Source organism: Lonchura striata, chromosome 5 (assembly GCF_050655825.1).
Source record: "Lonchura striata isolate lonStrDom1 chromosome 5, ASM5065582v1, whole genome shotgun sequence".
In the NCBI taxonomy this organism is placed as follows: domain Eukaryota; kingdom Metazoa; phylum Chordata; class Aves; order Passeriformes; family Estrildidae; genus Lonchura; species Lonchura striata.
Window position 1 is genome coordinate 68633850 of NC_140707.1, and position 27820 is coordinate 68661669.

Below are 27820 nucleotides of genomic sequence, written 5' to 3' on the forward strand. Positions count from 1 at the left end.
TCTTGTTTGTTAAATCAAGCTTTATTGATAAAATGGAATTCAGAGTATTTTTCTTGGAACAGCAGCAGACCCAGCCAATCAGGATTGTAAAAATGCTGCAGACTCCTACTTTACGTAGAAAGTTGTCTTCGTGCTCAGTGATTAGTAGTTTCAGGTAAGGGTTAATGAAAAAAGAGGTGCAAAGAACCAAGGAGTTCTAATGCCACGGTTGGTACATGTATGAACAGGATACTGTTAATAGGGCATGATTTAACTCCCACTGAACTCAAAATCACAAATCCCTTCGACTCAATGTGAGAGCAGGAGTGCATCCAAGAAATGATATATGTTTGTTGAAGAATGTGCACTACTCCTAAGTTATTTTTCCATTGCCAAGCGAAATTCACACACTGTATACAATTTCTGGTAGGTTGCCCATGAGTTCAGCTTTCATATAAACCAAAAAGTTATCTTTAACAGTTTTGTGCACCTCTTGAGCACCAAGCTGGCTAGGCTGCTGCTCCTTGCAATCCAAAACCACAACATGACTTTTAAAAGGGATATATATTGTTGCATCACACAAGCCAAAACATTTCTTCTAACCTTTATAGTGATTTAAAGCGGTTCATAATTAAATATGAGCATTTGTACAAAGACAATTGCACTTTACAAAAACAAAATCATACAACATAAATTGCTGGAGTCTGATTTACAACATGTATTTATGGTTTGAAATCACGTTTACAGAAGTCTGTTTTACAAAAAAGATCAGTTCCTGGGCTAGATGTTGTACTGCTGTAGTCACTCTCACCAACACATCATATTCCCTTCTTTAATTAAGGTTGAGGATGGATGTTAAGAAGGGTCACTGAGGTTGGGCTGCACTTTCATTTGCAGGATGAAACGTGAACTCCACAGCTAGATGAGCAGTTTTACCACATATCATCAGTTGAGGCAGAATCCTTAAAGAAAAAAGAAGGAACCCTTTAAAGTCTGGAGTGCCCATCCTTGCGGCAGTTTCTGGATAATCCAGACTGAAAAGGGTAAAGACTTAAATCATTTCAGGAGTCTCTTTTCTCTCCCCTTTTAGAAACAGCTTTTTAAAAGTATCTAAACCCTTATTTTTAATATTCATAATTACCAAAATTATTAATATTCTTAATTAACAAAACATCAAATCAAGAAATTTCAAAATACGACCGAGTGTTTCATAAATCCTGAAAATAAGATCCTAGAAATGTTACTCAAAAGCATTTCCAGAGCCTTTCTAGCTATTTCCTGAGTAGCTGGAAGTAATACAAAATGGATCCACTCAGCTCACAGGTGCAAAAAAAGAGCAGGATGTGTTATCACCATTAACATCTTTTGTGTTCTCAGCCCTCCCTCGTTGCATGGGAAGATACAGACATCAACTGACACCCTGTTATAACTCAGAGCTATTTTAGCACTTTTAATTTAAGGTTACAGAAGTGTAGTTTAGGTAACTGAAGGAAATCGTAATTTTGGATGGTAATAAAACTGCAAAGGAAAAAAATAAATATATATAACAAAAAAATATTGGAAGTAGAAACATGCTGTGCTTCAAATCATAATTGTATGGTCACATTACTTGGGTCTTTCAACCTATCCAATACCTGAGTGTCCCAAAAATTAATTCCATTTAGGCCCACAGGCAACAGCAGATTTTGTATAACTACCACAAGCCTGACAAATGTTTAAGCAAATCCTGGTTTAACCAGTATTTAATTTTACCAAGTGTTTAATCCATTTGGTTTGTGTCAGACTGCTTGCTTAGACTGCTCTGTATTCAGCTTTCTCTACCAGCCTCACCAGGTGGGCTCACAGGTTAACCAGGAGCAAGAGAGGCCACAGCTCTGCAGCTGAAGTAACAGCTGAATCAGCAGCACAGGAGTCAGAGCAAACTGCTCCTGTGCACCACCTTTGGTTTCAGCATCATCTGCTCCTTCTCCCTAATTAAGGGGCAGGATGGGCTTTTACAACTGCTCATCGTGGTTCTTCCACAGCTACACCTCCCCATCATTACTGAGGCTGCAGGAGGTAGAAATATTACTTTTCTTCAAGAGCACTGCCTTAGTGACTCCTTGGAGAGGAAAGAGGCTAATTAAGTCTCTAGCAATGCCACACATGATAATTTCTTAGCACTGAAGTTCTGCACCCTTCATTCAAACTTGCACACAGAATCCATTGCAAACCAGAGAGGAACATTTGGCACGGAGGTGTAGTTAAAAAAACACCAACTGAAATTGCCCTTTGCAAAAGTACCACCTCCAGCTTTTCCTTCAAGACCAGAAGTAGCAAAGGAGAGCAATTACATGAAAGAGCAAAATGGTTGTTTCAAGAATGAAGAATAAAAGCATGAGTAAAAATGCAGGCGCTGCTTGCCAACTATTCCATATGTAAATTTCTGTATCCCAGTTGCCAACATGATCAAAAAGTTTGTGTACTGCAGGTCTGTAGAACAGCAACATACTACAGAATGTATTTGAAGGCAAAGCATCCTCTTTCAGCCCCTGTTTAGGAATTTTTATGCTAAAAATAGAAAGAAGGCTGCCAAATAAAACTAGTGCACGGTTGTAAGGCCAACGCACAATCTTTATGTCTGGCTGCATTTCACTTCTGTCACATCCAAGCATGGAAGTAATTTCTGCTGATAGTTAAAGGATCAATTTAACTGCTCCATGAGATACTGCATTTTCAGTGACAGAATGCTGTTTCTGGTGATCAAACTGCCACTGGAATCATGCTCAGGTTCACTGCTTGGTTTTTTTTTCCCCTCATCCTGACAGTGGATTTATGTCTCTCTCACCATTGACATATAAGAACCCAAAGTGTTTGCTTGCTGTAAGATGCTCTATGCTTAAGAATAGAAGTGTTTACACAGTCCATTTGGTAAACTAATATATTCTTAACACATCCATTTAACCTTTAGATATAGCATTTTTCTTCTTGATATTTAGGAAAAATTGTCTCCTACAAAGAAGGGGGAAAAGAGGCCCCCCATGACTCTTTCCACCATTTGGCAGCACTTGGAAACCCAAGCAGGACTGAAAGAATGAAATTGCAGAGGACAAATGAATCAACCCTACTGGAGTTTTGAGCTGATGATCAGCAGAAGACAGCAGAGAACAATTAAAAAAACACAGTCCAAAAAGCACAACAGTGTTATTCCTTTCTTGGGGGAAGAGGTCTTTAACAGGAATTTGCAATATCTTTCTTTACAAAACAGCTCAAATAATTGGGGTGGGGAGAAAGAGAATGTAAGAGACAAGATACTTACAGCATCATCATTCCTGTATGGGTTCAGTCTGTTATACACAGCTTCAATCACACTCCGTCTAGAGAAAAAAAACAAAAACAACAAAAAATCCACAAGATTTTAAGTCTTTTTTCTTTTTTTTTCCCCAAGTCAAATTCCCAGTTTTAATTTTAATGCAAAATTTAGAAAACTCCACATCACAGAACCATTCTTACTGCAAGCTAGCACTGTGTCCTTAAAGATTCCATATCCTTAAAAACCTTTAGGCTCAAGACAAACAAGGCTGAATATCCCTCAGAGTTCAGCAGGAGAAGGGCAGAATCTGACAATCAGATCTTCACTTTGAAAAAGGGCAGCAGAAACCTCAGTGGACATTGAATATCCTGGTCATTTGTGCCCAGAAACCACTGCAATATTGCCTCATGTATTACGGCATGTATTATGTATTACTTCCATAGGGGAACAGTGTTGTGTTATTTTCTGGACATACAAAAATTACGTTCTGAAGTATATTTTTCTTTGTGTTATGTCCTAAAATGTACTTCCCATGTGCAAACATGAAAAAAAATAGATCTAGAACAGTACTCTTCTACAATGACATGACGAACACTCTCCTACAATTTTTTCTCAAAAAAACCCAAACAACAACAAATCAAATTTGCAGGTTTGTGTATTGTATCTTCAGAATTAGATAAATTTTGTCTGGTAAAAAAAAAAAATATTCAAGCATTTTGACAGTTACCTCCTTTTAAAAAGGCCCCTGCTTAACATATTTAAGATAGCTTGAAATTAACCTTCATCTCTGGGATTCTTTACTTTTCTAATAGTGATGGAAAATTGGTAAGGAATAGATTGATAAAATATGAATACATTCGCAATCAACATGCAAATGAGCAGCATGATTTTTATTCATTTCTTTTAACATAGGGTGAAAAACTCAGAGTCAAAAAACCCTTTGAAAACAGGTATTTAAAAAAACCCCAAAAAACAAAACACAAGCGAATATGAAGGAAGAAGCTGCCTATGCCTTTTCCAGTACATAAGGGAAAAACTTGGAAGAAAGAACAAGAAGGAAAGAGGGGAGTAAAAAACCAGAAATTACATATTGGACTTTTAAACGTAACTTTCTTTTGGATCCCCTTCTGCAGAACCAAGTAAGATGAAGTAGGAGATTGTTATAAAAAACAAACCTCAAAGAGCAACCTTTAAACTGCTGATGAATGCATGCAGAACAATCACAAAGGAGTGCAAAAGAAGAAAAAAAGCAGATGACAAGCGTTGTAATCATCCTGCAATGCTGAAGAGTCAGGAACTACCATGTGTAAACATCATAGTGAATGGTTATAGGGCATGAAAGAAGAGGTTGGATTTAAAGTAATAAAATCAAGCAATTACACACAAGGTACATTATATATATGGATTGGAAAGTTTCCCATATCTTTCAAGAAATAGGTGTATTTGATTCTAAATATAGGCAGGTTTCTTGGAAAGCATTATTTTCCTTCCAAATTGGCAATACTGCTTTAAGTTACATAAACATCCAATTAAATCAATATTTCTCTAAGTCCCTATTCAAATTAGCATCACTGAGACACAAAATCCAGCTGAAGTCACATCACTTCAGCATTTCTTCACAGCCATGATGCTACTTCCAGCCAAAGGAGATTAAGAAAAATCAATTTGTGTGCTGCATTTCATGAGTAACTGACTCACTCATACTTCAAACACTACAGCAGCTCATCCTAAATAGATGCTATTATACTTTAAACTGCCATCTCTTCTTCTCCTAGTCAAACAGTTCCTATAGGAACAATATTCTTTTCTAGAAGCCATCTTTACAGTTATCACTCTATAATTTATTCAGTTTATTAATTTATAATTTATTCAATTACATGCCTGAGGTCCTGATGCTTTGGTGTAACAATACAAAAATCATACTCTGAAAGGTCAAAAATACTCTGTATCATATGTGCCTGATCCATTTTAACACAGCACAGGCTCATGAAGAATCTTTTGAATCAAAAAGCACTTGGTTTGGGGTGCAAACAAGCTGAGCACATTGCTTCTTTAAAGACTGAATATTTGAGAAACCACAAAGCATCACCACTGAACACTTCAAGGACAAAGTCAGCTATATAAAGCTACAAATTTAAACTTCCCACTTTTCTTTTTTGATAGATTTCTATCTTGCTTTCAGATTTGTCACAAGCAGAGAGGAACAAAAGCAAATTTTTAAGCAATTACAACATGGCTACAGACAAGAAAAGCAAGCTGCCAAGCAAAATATTTTATGCATAGCATTTCTTGTTGAAATGTATAACACTTCAACCCACGTAATTAAAGTCAGGGCATTACTTTCACATGTTCAAATATAACATCCCCCCAGAAATCCCAGTTAATCACAAAATCAGACATTCAGGCCACCCTTAAAAACCCCTCAATCCTTCCCAGTACTACAGTTTGACATTTCATTTTTGCAATGATTCATTGTCAACCCCATTCTTAGGCTTGTCCTTTTCATCCAGAACAACTGAGTAACAAAAACTAGAGAACAAATCATCACCTTTTGTCCTGTGCCCTTCCTCCCTCCCTGCCCCCCAACTTTTAAGAGTGGCCTTGCAGTTACAATGTGATTTAAATCAAACCCCACAGGTACACCGATGTGAACTCACTTGCTTGCCAACTCCCCCCCGGGCGGGAGGTTTGGGATGCTCTCAGTTGCTAACGTACGCATCACGTGGACTAAGTCTGGCACTCCTTCACCCTGCTTCTTTATGATCTCTGGGAATCAGAAGTACTTTTTTTGTAAGTGCAGTCCAAATTTAACTTCAAAAGATTGAGACACTCAAATTTTACAAAAAGGCAGCTTAACATTAAAAAAAAAAAAAAAAAAAAAAAAAAAGCGACAGACCGTACTCAACATGGTAATTGTTAACTTTGGTTCCATAAGTAAAAACCTGTAACAGATTTGACACAGATTTACTGTTGTTCACATGCTGACTTGGTTTTAGAAATACACAGCTACCTAGTAACAGTGGGGTAAAAGAAATCTTTAATGGCTTTCCTGCTATACAGTAGACAGGAGATGTAATATCTTCCCACGATATGCCCAAGGCATGGGGCAGATATTAACATCAGCTTTATCACTGCCAACACAAGTTAAAATATTATTGCCATCAGAGAAAACATATTAATTTTCAAGAAATACAAGGTTAGACAGGTCAGAAGTAATTCCCATGGCTGTATGTGTATTAACCAATACTTGTACTTCACTGCATTACAGCAACATGCAAATTTTAAGAACTATTACACATAAATTAAAAGCCAGGGACATCACATCTAATTGACAGTTTCATCCTCAACTCAGGAGAAATTTAAATTCAGGGCAGAAACTTAAAGTGATCCACTCCAGCTTCTGGGTGAAGAGAATCTCCATTGTAGCCACAGCCATATTTGTCAAGGCATTAATTCTTTAACTTTATTCTTAGGCCTGGTTGGTTTGTTTTGTTGTTTTTTCACATTTGCTTTTTTCACTTTTCTCCTCAAGTCAAAAGCACACAATTTTATTTGAATTAAAGACATTCCAGTTCATACCAGCCCTGAAGAGTCAGGCCTTAAATAGGGATTTCATGACATTTAAAGAACATATTTTAAAATGCATCTCATTCATTTCTCTGAAACATGAGCTCTCAGAAATTGCGAAACACGTGAATTATTAAGACCTGGTGCTTTTCATCCTCAAGTGAATACTGCAACATGCATAAATAATGTGTACATATGTGCACATCTATACATGCATGTATGTACATACACACTATTCTTCATGTAATAAAGCATTTGCACAGTTTGAAAGTAGTTGGAATTCATCAATACCACTCTTGAAAAATACTCAAGCATTCAGATTTTGCCCTAAATTCCAGAAGAACATACCAAGTTTCCATTTTATAATTTGTGAGATAAGGCACACTGAAAGCTTTTAAAACCAATATGTAATCCAGTCCTTTTTAGCCAAAACAAAACAAAACCTAAAAAACAATTGTGAATTACTTTTTGCATATGTAATGGTTTTTCAGGGCTGTGTGTGTTTACAAAAACCATCAGCTCTGTTTTGCAGTCAGGCTGTGTAAATTATTTGCAAGGTATAGTGGAACCACTGCCTAGTCCTCAACCAGCACCAAACCCTGTAGCACAAAGCTTTAAGCTGTTTACTTCAGAACCTAAATTTTAAATACATGACACCGCACACCAGAGACACCTCAAAAACTTGCCATTTCCTCAAAATCTACAGCCAAAGTTCATTTTACCATCTTACATTTAGCAAAGAAATAATCTATGAATCTTAAATCTGAATAAGAAGCCAAGATCTCAGATTTGGTTTGCCAAGTTCCTTTATTGTGCAATTTTGAACATCTAGAATATGCTACATTGTGCTAGTTCTAAAGTTCTGCTGTACAAAAATAAGGAATTTATAGTTGACCTATACTACACAGTTTCACAACCTGTAACTGTAGTACATTTAACATACAGTCTCCACTAAATGAATACATTTATATTTTGATAAAACTATAGATACAAACTGAATGAACACTGAAGACACAACAAATGGAGTCGGTCTGCTAGCTGTGTTTAATTTATTGGAATTATCTTGTTTCAATACACCTTCAACCCTCCCCCCAGTCTTTAATTTACTTTTAAACCTTCTACACATTTTCATGGCATCAAGTACTGGAAAAATGTACTTACAACCCTAAAATAAAGGATTCAAAAATGGGAATTCTATACAAAGTTTAAGAAAAAGCCAGAATTTTGTTTACGTGAAAATTAGGGATGGAACATTTAACAGCTAACTTAAAATTATTTATCTCTACATAGGTATAAATATTGCAGGGAATATCTATTACGGAATGGTTTTATGTAAAAAAAATGAGAACAGAAAAAAAAGCTTAGACAAGTTCCTTTTTAGAGTTAACACATTGATAACACATATTAGTGCAAATAATAGCAACACATTTTGGAATGACTGATTACTTCGACCATGAAGTTCACATTATACTTTAGGAGTAACATTGATTTATTGCAAGTAATGGCACAAGGATGTTTCTCCACACTTGCTGCTTCTTCCATTATTTGTTGCAGCTACAAATCTGGACCACAAACACATCAGGAGTGTCTTAAGTGACATAGTAAGTAGAAAAGTTTCTACATTTTTTAATATCTGAATCATCTCTTCTTATTGAAGATGACCATCATTATTAAATCCTATTCAGTCTTAAAATTTGCACTAGTTTTTAATAGTATAAATGCATATTCTGGGCCAAGGGGATAAAAATACAACCAGAAAAAAAATGCACATTAGAAAGGATTGACTCTCATTACCTGTTGGACTTCACTGAGTACTGAAGTGCATAAAAATATGTAATATGTATTTTGACCAAGTTTCCATTTGAATTAATTTTAAATTTAAATTGATATTACAGATTAGTAAGATAATTCTAAAAATACTCTTTATATTTTTAGTTCCTTCAGCCAAAAATTGGGCTTTTAAAGTTAAGCACTGCCACTCTTACAGTATCCTAAGAGCAAGATTGTATATATATATATATCACTGTAGTGTATAAAGTTTCAGATGCTGCATCAGTCCTACCTTATTAAGGCATTATCCACTTATGGCACAGAAATTAATTATATATTAAATATAACAAAGTTATCAACTCCTGTACTTGAAATTCTGCCTTAGTTCAGGCCTTTCAACTTTCCTCATGCACAAGTCCTAAAAGGCCAAATTCTGCAAACAGCTGATACAAATCACTGCTGGGTTGAGTAGTGTTTACTAAATATTCTTTAATTCAAATAATATTTTTGTGCAATAAAAGAGAAAAGATTGAGGCTAACTCTAAAAATTAAGCAAAGACCTTGAGAGGAAGTACAATATATTTTCTCAAGTCGTTCAGACATCATCCCATTAAATTAGTATTAAAGTGCTTTATAACTACATACAGAATCCTGCCTCTATGCAATTATCACACTTTGATCATTCCTACAAATTTCCTATTTGTATAAATGCAAAGTACAAGCAGCCAAATTCCTTCTATGTACCATAACGACATGCAGGCCCAGTGTTTAGGCTGTTCCTTTACAAAATAAAGCACCTGTACAAAAATGCCAGCTTTCCTCACTGTAATTATTCCTGGGATACGATGAGGCCAGCTGAAGATGCAGTCTTGGCTTCATCATATTTTATATTCTAGGTCACGGGTTTGTCTAAGCTCAGACACAAAATCTAAGATAAGAAGGCAGTACTTGCCCAGATAAGGAGAATTACCACGCTGTGAATCAATGTGTGAATGTTCAGCACACTTGTTCTTCCCCAAATCTGTGGGTGGGCACACAGAGTGAGCTCCTCACACGCCTGGTGCAAAGCTGCTCCCTGCTCTGCTGGCGCTTCCCTCCCGCAGTGTGACTGCACCGGGATATTCCTGCCACGCTCTCAGGGAGATTCACCCAGCACTGGCTGTGCACCAACCTCTCCTTGCAGGCAAGTGTGGAGATTAAAACACACAAATGTCTGCCTGGCCCTTTCTTCAGGAGCAGAACAGAACAGATGCAGTTTGCTGAGACCTGGCGAGTGAGGCCTTTGAAAAATGTGGTACTTTCTGCAGGAGCACCTACACAGGTTGTAAGCGCTTTAAAAATTGCACATGGATTTGTCTGAGCCCAAAATTCCCATGCAGGCAAAGTTCACTCTGAATTTCTGGAGCTGCACTGTGTTACCATCATGCAAGTTAAAGAGGAAAAAAGTGCATAATGTACTCCTCTAACTTACTAATCACTGCCACCATAGCTGTGGAGAACTCTGCCTATCGTGCCCTGTGCGGTTAAGGATTCTTGGGAGTATACACACACATAACTAGACTTGTAACATATAGAGGAGTCCACTTCAAAAATAGACTTAACCTATGCAAATAATGCATACAGCATGTCTTAGATTTCAGAAACAAACTCCAAGATGTAGTTGGTTTTAAATATCAAAAGGCACTACAAATGCAGTTTTAATCAGAAATTATTTGAATCTAACTGATTTTAAATATCATTTTTATGTGATTCAAAAAGCCCCAGACTTGCAGTTTCAATGTAAAGTTTAAGAACTCCTGAAAATACAAATTTAAAGAAAAATTTAAGTTACTATCAGAGTGAGTTCCCAGTTTTGTTTGTCATGAATGCTTTAAGATTAGCGTTGACAAATTTCTGACGTACTTTCAAATAAGTAAATATGTAAGCAAGTGCTTAACAATTACAGTCATCAATTTATAACCCTACTATTAATGGATAATAAAATATTATAGCTAACTGATTTGTACTTAACTATAAATGGCACTCAAATTACCATCTTCACAGACACTTTGTAAAATATTCTGATTATTTTCTTTAACTCCATGTAACAGGAACCAGGATTCACTGGCCTGAAGTTAGTGCTGTCAACAGATTCAGGAAGAACACTGGGCATAAATAAATTCTCTGCCATCCTGAATAATTTTCAGGGCTACAGGCTGCTGTACTTTCATAGGAGAACTTTTTCAGGACACATAGGAGTGCCTTTTTCAGAGGTACACAGGATGGCCAATGGCACTTGAAGGTCTATTAAAAAGCCTGTATGTGTTAAGAATTTAATTGTTGGAAGGGGAAGGGGGCCAGGGGTCTGTTTAGAAACAAAGTTACTTATTTTTTTTTAAATGATCCACCTTCTACTCTGCTTTCCAGGTACTTGTCCAACTCTGCCTCTCTTTTCACCGCCTCTGGTGATACCTTTGGTGCATTCGGAAAACAGATCAATATCACACTCATGTTGTCTCGACTTCCCTGGTGGAAAAGAAAAAATGATTTGAGAAATGTATACACACCAGGCTTAACACACATCAAAGCATTTTAAATACAGAAATTCACAAATCATATGGTATCAGAATCCAACTTTCACTATTATGGATTAATATTATCAATAGAATTAATCTCCCTGTACCCCTCAGAGAATTCCAGGCCCATTCATTTCGTACAACCCTTCAGTCATTGTTTTTCCCTCTTTTATGATCTGAAGACTACATGGAGCCAGTTACAGACACCCCATTGTCATCTAAAATTGACATTAGTAATGAGTGATGTATAAATACAAAGTGTTCCATCTGGTTTTAAGCACCAGCCAATCATTTTGGGAAAACAGCTGAATGAGTGAACAAAATCATTACTGCTCAAAAGCACTAATCAGAAAGGTGCTAAATTCAGACAGTGCTTCCACTAAAAATCACATCTATTAGGCTTTTTATTCTCCTTTTCATTTAAAACAAGAAAAGTTGCAAATGAAAGAATTTGTTAGAAAACCAGCTGTAAGGTACCCAGATCTTACAAAAAAATGTTTGCATTCAAAACTCCAAATAAAGGAAACCCAATATTGAATATCTAAAAATACAAACACATTCTGCATATGCAAAGTAACTGGTTTACTTTCAATACCCCTGTGCTTTGGCCTACAAACATGCATCCACAGGCTTAACTTTTAACACTAATTAATTCCACTGATGTCAGTGAGATCAAGAACAAGCCAGTGTGCAAAACAGCAGTATATGGGCATGGTGAGGTGCTGACAGTTGGCTCCTGCAAAGCTTACAGCATCCACAAGTCTCTGTTCCCTTCCTGGTATTTGCTTTTAGGATTGCCAAAGAAACATAGTAAGCAAAAACATAACCATTATCAATCTGCCAAGGTATTGGAAAGCAATTACAATTTTCTAGATGGGAAACAATGATCCTGTTAGCCATGTGGGAAGAGCAAGGATGTTGTCTTGTTTCTTTAGAAAAAAGTCAGCTTTTTTCTCTATGACTTCCAGTTTGCCTTTGCAAAGTAAGTATTAAGCTATGAAACTCAGTAACTGCATCACACTGCAACTTATTAATACAGAGTAGAAGTTAATGCAGACAAAGTTACATAGTTGTGTTAAACCAAATAGTCTCCATGTACCTGAGCTGGTTTCAGAGCTGTATCACACAACAGTGAATAAGAAATATAGTAATTAAACCAAAATCAAAACTAACTTAGGAAGCCAGGTCTTCAAAATATGAAGTCAAGGTTCATTGATTCTGCATTTATCTTGATGTAAATATGACAGTAATGTTAATACTATGTGCCCAAGAAAGCAGAGGAAGATTAAGGAGGGGAAATAAATATACTCTCTAGCCTGATTAAGTCTTAAGAGTTAAGATTTTGTAAAGTACATTACGAAAGAGAAAAGAGCAGTTATTGTCTTTAGCTTGCCCATAAATTCCCATTAGCTTCTAGTTTTCCACTGATCACAGTGTCTCTGTACATGATTATAACCTCTTAATTAACCAAAACCACCCAGAAAAACATTGTTTCTGTTGTGTGTTCGTTCCCCCTCTATCACCATTTTTGCAGGAACATGGTCATCACTGTCAAAGTCACATTACCATAAACCATTGAATATTTATAGACTGGAAGCAAAGTTATTATTAGCTTGTTCATAAACTTCTAATAGTGAAAGCACAGTAAACTCCTTCTCTCAAGTCTGGCTACCTTGTACAAGCAGGTGTCAACTATCTCATTGCAAACTTTCTCAAGGTCATCAGTGACTTCAAGTCTGGATCTTACAAAGTCACACAGCTCTTCATTTCCCATAACATCCCAGATACCATCGCAAGCCAGGATGATGAACTGATCATCTTCTTCTGATCTCTCAATTTCATAAACTTCAGGCTCGGGTGAGACCAGCTGTTCTGTAGGACCTTTCCCATGGACACATTTGTAATCAAAGTCCCCAAGTGCCCTTGAAACAGCAAGGGAGCCATTCACACGCTGAATCATTACGGAGCCACCTGCATTCTGTATACGCTCTTTCTCCAGCGGGTTACTTGGTTTGTGATCCTGTGTGAAGAAGTGAACCTTCCTGTTTCGACAGAGCAAACCTCTCGAGTCTCCACAGTTGATGAAGTATGTGTGTTGGGGAGAAATCATGACACCCACAGCTGTTGACCCACTTCTGTCTGCGCCATGCTTCTTCTCAGAGATGACTCTCATGTGTTCATCAATCTGCAGAAAACCTGTTCTGATGCCGCTCTTTACACTTTCCACAGATGGTGGCCCATCTGGCCCTTTAAAATCCTGGTTGCTCGTGATGTGATCTAATAAATGCTCACAGCAGTACTTGGCAACCTGGGATCCAGCGTGCCCATCATAGACAGCAAAAAACGACCATCCATCCAGTCCATTTGGCAAACCAATCACAGCCGTGTGTGCATCCTCCATTTCCACGCGCCAGCCCTGCATGCTGCTCAGACCGTAACGCAGCCCATTCCCCTGCCCCTGGGCGTTATGCTTCTCCATCTTTGGCTTGTCTAAAAATGCTCCCATGGTGACCTTCCTTCAGTTCTACAAAGGAAAAAAAAAAGGATTATTAAGATATTCCTTAAGTGTCTTATTTAAAAATCCTTTTGGAAGATATTAAATAATGGTGCAAGTAATGTTAAGATGCCCAAAATGCACAGCTATAAAGCTGATATTCTGTGTCTCCAGTCAAATTTGCATTGCTTTCATCTAATTTAAACAAGGACACTACTACTAGCTGAACTGCACTTTTCATATTTTTGTATTTTCAGCTGTTTTACTTGAAAATTTTATATTCACTGTCATTCATGGTTCTGACAAAAGCCTCTAATAGAACTATGTATGAAAACCAGTATCAAAGAGGACTTGTTAACTGGCATACATCTGAATGGCTGTTCCCTGTAACTACTGAGCCATGAAAGAGTTTAGTGTTTCCAGGACACTGGCATTCCCTAGATCCCTACCTGCTGGCCACAAATTCCTGCTAACATTGCTTTTCTGGTAGTGATGGGGAAAATGAAAGCAAACTGATTAGTTTTTGTTTTTTTCAAGAACGGGGTTTCAAGTTATTTTGGGTTTAGTTGTTATTTGGCTTTTTTTAAACAGATAAATTATAAGAATGACCAAGAGGATTCCAGAGTCTGCATAAGGGAAAAAGCAGCACTGGATAAACTAGCAGCAGGACTGGGAAGGAACAGAGCAGCTGTCCCTTTAGGCAGCAGCAAGCCATTCGTTTGGCTCAGCCATCTTGTGAAAGCTCATCCTTAGATTTTCGGTTAAATTACGCAGCAGCTTCTCAGATGTCTGTGTTGCAGATTTACTTAAAACCCTCATGTATTCATGCTTCACTGAAAGACAACTGCCCCTGACAAGACTGAGGAAATCTGTTTGGAAGTAAAATCACATGTATATTCTTGTGTGAACCAAGATTCAAGCCAGACCTATACACTGCCCACTCTCTCCTCCTTGGGATGTGATGCAGTGAATATTCATGCTTAAGAGAATAAGAGTTATATTTGAGGGCAGTGTAAACTGACTGGTTTATCTTCATGGTTTTCACACCCTAACCATCCAACCCACCCTTTTAATCCACATTACTTTATTTGTGCATTCGTTATTAAAAAATCGTACAAAATAGGTCACACATTTTGCATACTTGCAAATTATGCCTTGGGAAGCATGAAAGAGTCTGCAAATCATTGTTATACAATACAAAGTAATGGAACAAAAGTATGAGCTTTTCTGTTTGAAGACTGCAGACAAAAATTAGCTGTGAAAAGAACCTCAAAAACAGATTTTACCTAAGGCCCCAACTAACAGCTGCAATAGCAGAAAAAATCAGCACACCAGGTGTTTCAGAAATGTTTAATTTGACCATGGAATATATTTGACCAGTTTTCTAAGTGACAACATCATGTTTTTATAACATGCTTTTATTGCAATACAGCACCAGTCATTAGTGACACCATATATCTAACAAAGCTCTTCACACTGTCTCTTCCAGCCACTGTCAACCCTTCTGAAACATCTGTGTTAAACTAAACAGTCAAGAAATGTTTATATTTGATCTCACCACCACAGTGATTCAAATGTGAGGCATGGGGACTGGTTATGCACTCTTTGGCTCACATGCTTTGCTAACAAAAACAAAACACATACTTCAGCTGTATGGGGATGGCAGCAGCAATTCACCTCTGCTTCCCCTCAGCCTAAACCCTGCTCTGGAGTTCTGTCACTTCTCAAGTGAACACAAAAAATTGATGCCCAAGCAAGCTGTAACTAACCAACAAAACAGAGTGTGCACCGTGTGTCTTGTGTCCCAAGCACATGCACAAGGTTCACATTACTGTAGTTGCTAGGAAAAATATACTACTTAAGACTTTTTTATCTTCACATGCAACTCTAGTGAAGTCAGAGTGATCAAAATAATTACAGAATGTTGCTATAAATCACATGGGTAATTATTTTGCTGAATAACACTTTTTATTCATTCTATGATAGGAGCAAAGTTTAACACTGAATGTTCTCTTTGTTGAGGAGATCATTAAACAGAACAGATATTCAACTTTTCCACCTTAATTTAGAGTTCAAAAAGCAGAAACTGCCCTAGCAAATATACTTCTGTGAAGTATTTGACATTATTGGTGCAACATTAAGAGCAGGGGACAGTTACACTGGCCAAAAAAACTGTCAGAATCAGGACTAAAAAAGGCCATTTCTCTTTTAATCTCTCACCTTAGTATGCATACAACATTCAGAGCTGTGCTTTATAAACTGTTTGTCCTGCTCAGTAGTTTATCATGTAAATTAGAAATAGGTACAGACAGTCTGTGTAAGTTCTAACAACTACAGAACTGCTAGCACACCTTCTATGTTAACAAATCACTTTCCATTTAAATACCAAATTGCCTTATCCCTTCCCAAAAGGGAACCTGAAAGCTGGTGGTCTTTGAAGCTAAGCTTTGTAGGTGAGATGTTTATCCAGGAGTCTTCAGGGGTGAGAGTTGCCCCCCATGGATGAGAATACAGCTTGGCAAAAGGAAAGCCACAGTGTGGCCAAGGAACAACTCCTTCAGAAATTGCCCCCAGCAGGACGTGATCCCCCTCTGTAAACTGCAGTAACAGACTGCAGTTGTCTGCCCTGCCATACTCCAGAGCTAACCACACTTTTACCAGAATAGCAGTCTAAACCTGCAGGAGAATAGGTCAGGTTTTCAAAATCCTCACTTGAGAAAAGCGTTGTCTACTTGTGGATAGGATGAATGTGCCAGATCTTTAGGTTTTTTCCAGAATTCTGATTCTCATTCAGAAAAAAAATCAGTTAAAACTGACCTATCTGTGAATTCTGATGAATTGGAGACTACCTGCTACTTCTCCCCTCATATCCTTAATGTGCAGTTAAAACCTGAAGAATTTCAAGAATCTTAGCTATGAACAAAAAGAATCCTAGTTTTACAAGAAGGGATGGACTGACATAGAGAAATGCTGACATAAGAAAGCCATGCCTCCTTCCTACTAAAAATACCTTTCAGACCTGTTTTTGAGTGCATATCTACGGAAACATCTTTCACACACCGGTGCCTACCTAAATTATGAGCACATTTATCATTATTTGATGAGGTGCTTTGTGCAGTACAGTGACTGAGTTGGAATGACACCTTTGGTTAAGCACATAACTCTGTATGCAAATCTGATTAACCTATAGCAGTGCAAGTGCCCAAGTTACAGCATGACTTTGTTATGTAAAAACACAGATCCAGAACAGACTGCATGCAATGTGTGCAATACACAGAACAGATCCTGAACATGGCTTAACTCAACCTCTCTTCATGTCTTTAGTCATCTTTCTCATGAGAAGCTCTCATAAAATGATCTTTATTCTCCAAATCATTTTACTTTCTTAATCCAGTCACATATTTCTACAATCATGTCAGAAAACTGCAGGAGACAGAACCAGTACTCTAATCTGGAATTCTGAGCTTTTGGGATGCTTGAATGATGCACATATGTACTGAAGGAGACAGGCATTCTTCCTCTTCCTATTAAAGGCAAAGTAAAAGAAAAGGCACTTTAATAATGAAGTTTAGTAGCAAACATACACCACCTTTTTTTTTTTCCTTAAGGAAGGACCATTCTGAACAGTACTATAAGGGTGTTGTTTTGTAAAAAAGTCAGAGGTGCAACATTCTTCATAAATGGTGGCTCTCACACATCATCTGATGCTACAACTGCACAGCCATCAGCCAAGAAAGCTTCAATTTTAATCTAAGATGATTCTTGGATCACCATTTTCAAATCAGTGACTTCCATTAGTTTTAAGTCCAAAAAGAGAAGAGCTTTCTGCAGTGAAAGTTTCTGGATTTTGGCTCTGAAGAACAGAGAGGCTTCTGAACAAAACTAGATGTGAAAATGGACCCCTGTGAAAAGAAATGAATGTGCAGGGGCTGCATCTCTGCAGCTACAAGTGCATTTTAACCACAATTTCTGAAGTGCTGATTTTGTGGAGGTCAAACTGAAGGACAGCCTCACCAGCAAGTGCACAGAAATTCAAGTTGCAGTTTGCAGACAGAAAATAAGAATACTGTACACAGCCTAGAAAAACCAACATAAATAACAAGGTCTTGGATAAAACACAAGAGTATCAAAATTCAAAGGACTGCAGCATTAGAAAGAAAACTGAAATAATGAATGGAGCATGCCAAAGAGTCAGCAGCTAAACTCCTTGAAAGTAGATGCAACTGGAGAACAGAGCGGCGAAGAAAAAGGAAGGTAATTAGTATACTAGGCCATGGACAACCACGGACAACCACAGATACATCACTGGAATGCATGAAATCTCTTTGCCCCTTCATTTGTTCCTCAAATTGTGCTATCCAGGCAGCACAACTGTAATGCTTTCTGCTACACAGGAAAATAAATTTTACTGGTTTGCTATTTGCTTGTTCATTTGCCTGAAGGTTCAAACGAAGATAAGCCCTAAACTGTTCACAAAGGACAGTTAATGCAACCCTGCATACCCCTACAGAAATACAAATTTATTTTTCCAAGCAATTTGGACAAAGATTTGATCGTTTTGTCCAAGAAAACAAATCATCCCCATTTGAAACTTTCACTTGAACAATATGTAAATTAATAATCCTTTTTAAACAATGTTCAAGTTGTATTCCTTCCACTAGGATAAGCTGCTTACATGAACCACACTGAAGTCACAGGCACTTGTTCTAACTAAGCTGAAAAATACCCCCACACTCCAATCTCCTGGAACAATTCTCTCAGTGACACTAACACCCTGTGTGTTGTAATGAGGACCACAGAGAAAGATTACAACCTTTAGCTGAACTAAAGGACACAGAGCAAGTCACCAAATTATACAGACTTCTACTGACAAGAAAAAGGGAATTTGTTCACTTCAACTCCAGCCTGATCCACAGTACTTTTCCCTCTGCCTTAAGCAGGCTGGATGCAGGAGCAGACAGCATGTAATTGTACAAACGTGGAAACATCTTCAGAAGTTACAGCCTCCTGAATGAAAAACTGACAGTACATACTGGATGCCCCAAATCAATTAATTTTAACAAACAACTTGTCAGAGAACATCCCAGAGACTGGAAGAATGACTAAAATAAAACAGAACACGCAGATGAGGAGACATAATTACACCACAGTCATGGGCTGAATGAAGTCATGAAAAAGCTTCTTGCCAATGAAACTATTTAAAAACTATTGGAGGCTGTATGACTGAGCTCTGGCACTCACAGTTCGAAACATCAATAAAACACCAAAAAGTTACAGTTGATGTTTCTGAATGTGTACTTTCAGACACAGGAATACATGGCAGCTAGGAGACATGAACTGTTTATGTAAAAGTAAATGAAATAAAATACAGAACTGGGGCTATTTCAATAAACACAGACTAACCCACCATTTCCCCACCGGAACATTTGTTTCTTGGGGATGCAACTGTAGCCTGTGTTCTACTTCAGTAAGACAACTGCAAAAGGAAAAACATAAACTTGCCATATGGGTATGAAAATTTCTAATAATATTAAGAACCTTTGGTTTAGGACAGATGTAGGAGGTATGGCTTGTGGCAGATTGAATAAAAAAAAAACCAAAAAACAAAACAACAGAGGAAGCAAGTTAATAACTCTGTGCATATGAAGGAAAGTATGAACTGTTCCAAATTTCCCCAACTACCCTCCCTCCCAGTAATTAATATGCAACAGTGATGGCTATCACAACTTCACAGCACAGCAGAAAATACCAAATCACTGCACTTCTGATACAAATACCTATGAGCTCTGACCTCTTAATAGCTGGTCCACAGGCACTGCCATTTCACCGAGCTAAGCTGTTTGGAGAGTTGTTTTTTTTTTAAACACAACTTCTGCTTAAAATCCCTTCTCCTTGCTAGAAGCTGACAGCATTTCCAAATACCACCCTGTACTAAGCAGCAAAATATTTTATCCCACGTGGTGTGTATGGCAGGGCAGGTAGGATTTAGGAGAGGATTATTAAAGCCTTCTGGAACACAGAAGGTAACCATTTCTAAGTTAACACCCTCCCTCCAACAACATGTTTCAGCTTCTTCTTAAAACATTATTTTCTGCTCCTACCTACCTTTCCTGCAGACAGCTAAACCTGTTCCAAGGTTAAATGAGAAGCTTCTCAATATGAGTGTATTTTGGCTGAAGTTCAAACACTCTCCAGCAGAGACATGTGTAATCTGATTTTTGCAAAAGGAAGCTCTGGACATTGAAATAGATAATTCACCTCTAACAAATTGTTCCTTCAGAAGTTTGAAAGATGGTGATGTCGTTTCAAGAATTCTTTATGGAGTTAATTTTGCAATCTGGTCAATTATGGAAGAAACTAAGCTCTTTCCAGAATCAAGAGCACTGCTGGGAATGAAAAATCACTACACTGATTCTGAGAGGAGATACAACTTGCATCCATGACTGCCAGTCACTCATCAAGATCCTAACATGACTGGCACCCTCAAAACATGATTGAGTATTTTTTGGCCCAGACAGAATTCTTGCTTCTTTCTAAATATCTGTACTACAAATTAGAAGTGGGAAGGCATAAGAGAAAAAAACCACAGCAGCATCAAAGTATGAGCAGCCCAATCACAATGAAAAACTATGTAGACAACCAAAATGGCACTAACAAGAACTATGAAAATCAATGAGGTAGCTCTGCATAAATTCATGTGCTGCTGTCTGAACAGCATGAGAATGAAAACGCCAAGGTCCTTGTTTGAAAGCATTAATAAGCAGAAAACATGCCCATGCTGCTGCTGAGTTCAGCACCTTTCTGGTTATACTTCATTTTCCAAAGATTTCTTACTTAGAAGTGTTGGAAGATAAACAAAAGGCACCCATTTCAGACAAAAAGCTTAGAAAACTGCTTTGTTAACAGTGCAGAAATTCCTGCATGCTCCAGCCAAAATTCAGAGCCCCACTGAAGCATCTGAAAAAAAGAACTGGAAGATCCAAGGAAGCTGCAGTCTGAGTAGACAGAATTTGGGAGAAAGAAAGGCCTTGCTTCAGTTTATATATCAATGAGATGCAGTAAGATTCAAATTTTTTGAAAGAGCAAGGCAAACAAGTGAATTTAAGGATTCCAACCAAGCTGCTCATGACAGAAGGAGTACACAGTGCTACACAGCCATTCCAACAGAACTCCACACAGCAACAGTTTCACCACAAAGAAAACATGGGTGAAAAGGAAACAGAAAGAGACAACCCAGAAGAATGGAGCTATAGTAAGTCATAAAAGTTGAATTACAATTTTTTCCAGTATTTGTAATGCCACGAGTGCTCTGCCACTGTCATTTCTCATCATAGCAAATCATTTCCCAACTCCTAGGGCCTAACTGAAAATTCCTACTTGAGTACAAGCTACTCAGAGTGCAAGAATTTAATGAAGAATCTGAACATATCAAATTACTCAAATAATAGCTAAAATCCTTTTCTCTAAATTTATTTCTTCTGATCTCTTATTTACAGCTTGAAGCCTCAGTATCTTTGCTCACTATCAGTTTTACCAATCAAATAATACCTGCCACAAAAAAAGTTAAAGATTCACAGAGGAATGTTTTTTTTTAGAGGAAGGCTCACGTAATTCCATTGCCATTTCTGTGTAATAGGAAAAAAACCAAACCTAACCAAACAAAAAGCAGTTACTTTTTTTCTTTGTCAAGTTCAACTAAATCTATTTAGAAAAATCAAGACAACTGGGGAGTCCTAGCCCACCCTGCTCCTACCCAAAAGAGTGAAGATATCGGGTAAAGAGCCTCTAGACCAGAATGGGTTTTGTCCATGACTTTCTGGTTGTTCAAATGCACCTGAAGTCAAGCTACTGCCAATTTGTCTTTGTCAGTGTTTTAGCTAAGTGTTAAAATAAACTAGGAAAAAGATGCTTCAAGGAAAAATGTCCCAATGGGATTATTCACTGAGACACCAAAAACAAAGGCAGGCTCAAATAACAATAATTTAAAAATCAGCAAAAGAGAAGCTCTATTAACTGAACTATTCCTGAAATATGAGGAAAAAATTATATTCACACAGTCACTCTCAGCTCAGGAAACTGGCATTTTTTTGCAGTTGATATTGTTTGTTGCCTGGGGCAATGTGTAGAAATTCTTACAGAACCCCATCATCCCTCTGTTGTATGGTTTCACTGATAACCTCACCACAAACATCTTAACAATTTCGTTAACACAGTCCTAAATAGTTCAAGAAAACTGAACACATGGAATCATTCCTGTATCTGCTCCTCAATTTCTCCTCTCTGTGTTTCTAGTTGCTCATCAGTGTCACTGCTCCTTTTAAAAACTAATTATTTAAAGCTTTCAAACTTAAGATCTTCTTAACTTCAACAAGAAGCACCAGCCAACTGTTTAGGGTTTGTCTTATGAAAATTTTATTTTAACAATATGGCTGAATGAAACCCAAGTGAAAATAAAGTTTATACAGATAAAGCTTGGGAGTAAAATAAAAATAAACTACTCTGAGAAAACATAACCACTATGCGTGTGCCTAATAATTAGAAAATGATGTTTGCATGGAGGCCCCAAAACTTCCTGTTTAGTCAAGCACTCAATATTATGAAATAATACACAAGCAATTTCCCAGACCCTTCACTTCACATGAAAACATTTGTGGGGTTCTAATCTCAGCAACATTAACACTATTCTAGTGAGGATATAGGAAAAACAGCATACAGGAGAGACTTGAAACCTGATGACTACACACAGGAATAAAATGGCAATAAAATAGGAAATGTTTTGAAGTTACAGCTGGAACCTGGCTTTGCTTGCAAGGAAATTACATCAAAACTATGCCAGAAGCACATTAAGACCTGGAAGTTAAATCCTCAAAGCTTAGGAAAAGCTGGAATTTGCTCATTTGTACACACACAGAGCTTTTATTTACAAAGCTATTTTGCCCTCACATCCCCAGCATTCTTATCTCATTAAAGGAACAAGGACAGAGGATGACTGCTGCAATAAAACAGATTTTTCACTCAAGACTACATAAAAATATAAAAAAGAAACCACTGCCGAAAACAGCCCTTGTTCTTAGCTTTTTATGCAGACAGAAGTTTTTGGGAGTGAAGGCTTTCCTCTGAGGGCACACTGATTGAAAAGTTCACTTCTATCTCTATCAGCAGAGAGGTGATTTGCCCAACACAGCAGTAAAGGTGCTCCTCTCACTCCAAACCAGAGCTCATGACAGCTCTAAACATTCTGGTCACTTAATAAGGACATTATTGAATTCATCTGTTCTTCAAAAATCAAAGCAGTGCTATTGCCACCATTTCCTAAGCTTACAGGGCCTTGCTCTGCAGCCTCAGAATGTTTTTTTACAGAGAACAGCAGCAGCTGATTTTTAACAAGGGTCTGCCCAAATACTTACTGTAATTGACTGAGGGAACTAGAAAATTATTTACTGACAGCAACTGATTCTTTCTTCATTAAATTTTCCTACAATTTAATGCTAGCTGCTTAACCGCCCACATTTTTCCACACTGTGCACTCCTTTCCAAAGACTGGGTTTTACTTAACAGCTGGAGAATTCCTTAAACTCATCTCCAAATACAAAGAGCTCAGGCAGTTTGCACAGTTCTAGTGGCTACGGCATTTTAGAGCATTTCTAAGGAAAAAATACCACATAATGAACAAATAGCTAAGATATATGGTCAGGAAGAATACCGGCTACCATTCAAATTTCAGATGACAAGGACAGTTGGCAGCAAAAATGAATTGCACACATAGATACAGAGAATCCTTCAAGTTACAGCTGAGACCCAAACATGAGAGCACATTTCATTCTCTAGGTCACAATCCAGCAAGGCACTTTTTTGAAGATGAGAGCAACATCACAGATCTGAGTAGTCCCACATAATTCAGCTGCACGTGGTGTATCACCACAAGCACACTGAAGGGCTTTGCTTTATTTAAACTGCAGCTATCAAAATACAAGTCATGTAACACTTGAGTTTGTTGGGTTTATAAATTGTTATCTCAGAAGAGTTTAGAGACCTTTTTATCTACTAAAATATTCCTACTTTTGAGAACTAACCTGTTAGCAATGAAGAGGCTAATGTACTTTTCCCTCTCTCTGTAAACTGCATTTCTCTACGTTTCAATATTGAAACATGGGTAGCCAGTTTTGCTTTTTCCTTCGGAGCACTCTTAGATGCTCTTTTGATACATATAAATATATACTGCTATAAAGTTTACACCCTAAACAGTAGAAGTGTACTTCATTGGAACTGTCTGTCAGTGAAAGAAGTTTTTATTCTGTTATTTTAGTCACATATAAACACCTATCGAGAAGAGCTGTTAAAAAAATCTGAGCAACTGTTTCATGTATTTATAAACACACTCTGTTCTGTAGACTCCAACAGGCAGCTGAAATATCCATTAGTGAATTGTACTGGTATTTGTGTTTAAACACAAACAAAATAAATAAGAAAAAAGATAGCAACTTGACAGAAATCTGTAACTCAGTATGTGGTTTAACACAGACCAGAGTTCAGCACACAAATACAGAAAAGCAGACCTTGCAGCAGTAGCTTAACACCAGTAACACCCAGCGGTTACTGCCTCTTACCCAGGAACAAAAATCAGCCTATTCACTCCCATGGTATCACCCTTGCTTTCTCCTCCTGCTCTGATTACAATTCCTTTGGCCTAAACATTCTTCCCAGTCTTAAGAGTCAAGTGATTTACTCTAGAAATATTAGATTTTATTAAATGCTAAATTGTTCCTTCACAGACAGAGACCAACATAAAGAAGCTCCAAGTAGAAAATGTTATCTCCACTGTGATCTGCATCACATCATGGCTCAAATGTATGAATCCTCCCTTAAGAATATTTTTTAGTGCTGATAAATGGAATGCATATAAAATGTGCATTTATGCACATTCCCTGGATCTTCTAAATATCCTAAGAACACTGTCATTTTTTCAGGGATTACATATTGTATACACAGACTTGATACTTTGCATTTAGCATTCATTCAATGAAGAGGACTGTAGTTAAGCATGTGTACATGTTACAGAAGTTTATTTCTTATTCTAGTATTCTAAACTGAAATTTGGATCATGTGATTAAAACTACAGAGATCAGTAAGAGTTCAGCAATCAAGTATTATCCAAGAAGAGATTAATCTCCAAAAGAACAAATGATACTAAACGTTGTGTCGTTTAGAAAGAAACAGATGATACATCAATTTTTAAAAATAAAAAACTAAAATTCAAGTATGATTTATGAGAAAAAAGGAGCAAAACTTAGAAAGGTCCACGTTATAGTAAGTGAGCAGTTTGGCTCAGGTTTAACAATGATAAACCACTATTGTATCGACTTCAAACATTACTATTATATCCAAGTCTTTAAAATGTCTCTGGTTTGCAGAGGTAAAATGAAAACAGTTATTTTCCAGCACTTCCCATTCTAAAACTTGTTTATTTATTAGCACAACCTGCATCATTCCATCACTTAATTGCAATGCCGTTCTGCTGAGCCAATTACGTAAGAGTTTTGTACATCAGAATTGACCTGAACACATAAAAGTTAAGCCAATAGCAGTGTCAACATTTTAGTAAGAAATATGCTATTCTTAAATTATTTATATTTAGGTCATCTTGTAAAATCAGCTGCTTTAGATTCCCTAGTTCCACTAAAACCGAAAAGTGCAATAAGATCTCTTATTGACAGCTGCATTCAAAAACATACCAGTTACATAAGTTTGCAAATTATACTGTGCCAGAGTTAAATATCTAAGCATTTTAACGACAGTTCTCAAAATGCTATCTCAGCAAGAATGACTCAACTCCACTGTATAAGCTGCACTCCAGATAAGAAGCAACCAGCCTAATTTTATAGAAAAATAAAAAACAAAACCAACTTTTAAAGTATTCTGCTTTAATTCAAATTGCTCTGAGTGAGTTCTGCGTGTTTGGACCTGGCAAGCTTTGCCAGTCATTTGGCATTTCCATCTCTCCTCACTTCCAACAAAAGTATCCCGAGCATAGCTAGACACAGTTAAGGAAATACTTGGAAAACAGGTATAGTTTTCTACTGTACCTCCAGGGGAGAGATTTAGCTGACAAGCACCAAGCAGAGGACTAGACCTGTAAACCAGAGCTAGGCCTTGCTTGTATATGAGAAGAACATGGCTATGCCAGAGGAAAGTGAGAGGACAAACTCTCTCCATGTTCATCCGAGGATTTATTTTAACAAAGATCTCTGTGAGGAAAACATTAATATCTGGCACAATGCATCAGCAAGCCTTTTAGCCCAGTCTCATATACAAAAGGGAGACCCAGAAAGGCCTGGAGTGAAAACTTTAGGAGCAGCAAATGCTGGTGCACCAATCCAAGCTGTTGTCCTTTAACACCCTCCTTTTGAACACCGCTGTGATTGGATCGGTGGAGTGCAAAACTTCCCTGGCCCACGTTTTCTCTGATGTTATTCACAGAAGAAACTATGAATAGCAACAGATGGGAAGCCATCAGAAAAGAAATGAGACAAGAAATTGCACAATTCTTGGTCATTTGGCAATTCACTCAGGGACCTGAGTAACAGTAGCCATCCAGCCTTAATTCCACCAGTACTTCACAAAACCTTCTTCAGCCACCTAATTACTGAAACAGCTCAGGAAAGTGCTACAGGGGCTCATATTTGGAAATTCACTTCCTAGAATCACAAGAGTTAGAACTTCATAAATTGATTCTGCTTACTCTGATGCTAAATATCACAATCTAAGGAAAACATATCACCTACCTTCTTTCCAGCTACTGCTCTCATGATCTAAAACTGCCTTCTGCTTAACAAAATAAAAATTTCCTTTGAATGAAATACCTTAAGGACCTTAAACTTTAGGGTTACCACAGAGGCCACCCTAGTGCACAGCACTTTCCCATTTGACAGAAGATACAGCTCAAAAAAAAATAGTTTTTCCCAAGTGCTACTGTAAACCTAAACATTACTTCTATAACCACAATTTTTTGCCAGCCACACGGCAACACTAAGAAATATTTTAATCGTCCCAAATAAATACAAATACATATCAAACAGATGTCTGCAAAATCAATTCTCCTGAAAGTGTCAACCTCTAGCTGTTGTTTCACAGCTACTAGAACACAATCTAATGTAACAAAAAGGGTAGACCTATGCTCAGAACCTCTGGCATTTCACACACAAGCCCAATTACCCAGCACATCACCGCACAACTTTCTCACCGAGGACAGCATTTTCTTCCACGGACTTTTACCACGCACGCCGTGACAGATCACAGATCGTCAGCGCAACCTTTGCTCACGACATTGTTTTCAAAGACACCGAAACCTCTCACAAACTTTAAACGCCCGAAAGGCGTTGGCGAGGGAAAGTCGCCCGCTGCATCACAATGTCACTATTTGGGGAGCGCTTGATGCTCCGACCCTCGCCAGGGTGGGGTGCTTTATAAATAGATGCGTGTTGTTGTTTTATCTTTTTTTTTTTTTTTTTCCCAGTCAGTGCCGTGCCCCGAGCGTTTGGGTGGCGATGGGAGAGCAGGCTGTTTATAGCCTTTATTAAATGAACTCTGGGCGAGGAAAGGAGGGGGGCAGGGAGAAAGGGAAAGCTGCTGCTCCTACCTGAGCCAGGCCCAGACCCCGCTGCTCACCCTCCCTGCCTGCCCGCCGTGCCCGGGGGGCTGCGGGGACACCCCCACCCTCAGCAGGCGCCTGCAATGCAGGGGCTGCGCGGGGGGCTCCAGCAGCGGCATCCCGGCGGGATCGCTCCCCCCGTCCCCTTCCCCATCTCCCTCCCTCCCTCCGGCCGACCCGTTCCCAGCCGTGCCGCCGGGGATGGCGCCGCGCTCCGCCGCCCCCGGTTGTTTACGGGCCCCCGCAGCGCCCCGGCCCCGCCGCCCCCTCACCCCGCCCCGGCCCCGCACTGCGCAGCGCCACTTACCCCCCCGGCCGCGGCGTCGGCGCCGGCTGTGCGGGCAGGGCCGCGCTCCCGGCGGTGCGCGGGGAGAAGGGAAGGAGGAGGAGGAGGAGGAGAAGGAGGGGGGCACCCGGCTGGCGGCCTCGCCTCAGCTCATTCACAGGGCGGCTCTGTGCCCAGGGGGAGCCCAGCGCTCATCTCGCCCCCGCCGCCGCCGCCGGCTCCCCCCCCC

General features: G+C 38.5%; 1 protein-coding gene across 2 annotated transcripts; it reads right to left on the minus strand.

Annotated features, from left to right (window-relative positions):
* PPM1A (protein phosphatase, Mg2+/Mn2+ dependent 1A) lies at positions 1-27820 on the minus strand. Of its 2 annotated transcripts, none has more exons than XM_021554509.4 (6): positions 27613-27820; positions 12836-13687; positions 10996-11113; positions 5929-6037; positions 3278-3335; positions 1-941 (listed from the first exon to the last, which is right to left on the minus strand). In XM_021554509.4, the coding sequence occupies exons 2-6, from the start codon at positions 13667-13669 to the stop codon at positions 912-914; spliced, it is 1149 nt and encodes a 382-aa protein (XP_021410184.1). In that variant the 5' UTR covers positions 13670-13687; positions 27613-27820; the 3' UTR covers positions 1-911. The 2 variants fall into 2 exon arrangements, with proteins under 2 accessions (XP_021410184.1, XP_021410183.1); XM_021554508.4 differs by having other exon boundaries at positions 922-1013; positions 27613-27748.

Coding starts and splice junctions, on each gene's coding strand:
- PPM1A (XM_021554508.4), bottom strand. CDS start 13,669: ATGGGAGCATTTTTAGACAAGCCAAAGATGGAGAAGCATAACGCCCAG. Junction 11,114..12,835: donor TTGACACCTGCTTGTACAAG/GTAGCCAGACTT, acceptor CTTTTCCACCAG/GGAAGTCGAGACAACATGAG. Junction 1,014..3,277: donor CATACAGGAATGATGATGCT/GTAAGTATCTTG, acceptor TACCCTTTTCAG/TCTGGATTATCCAGAAACTG.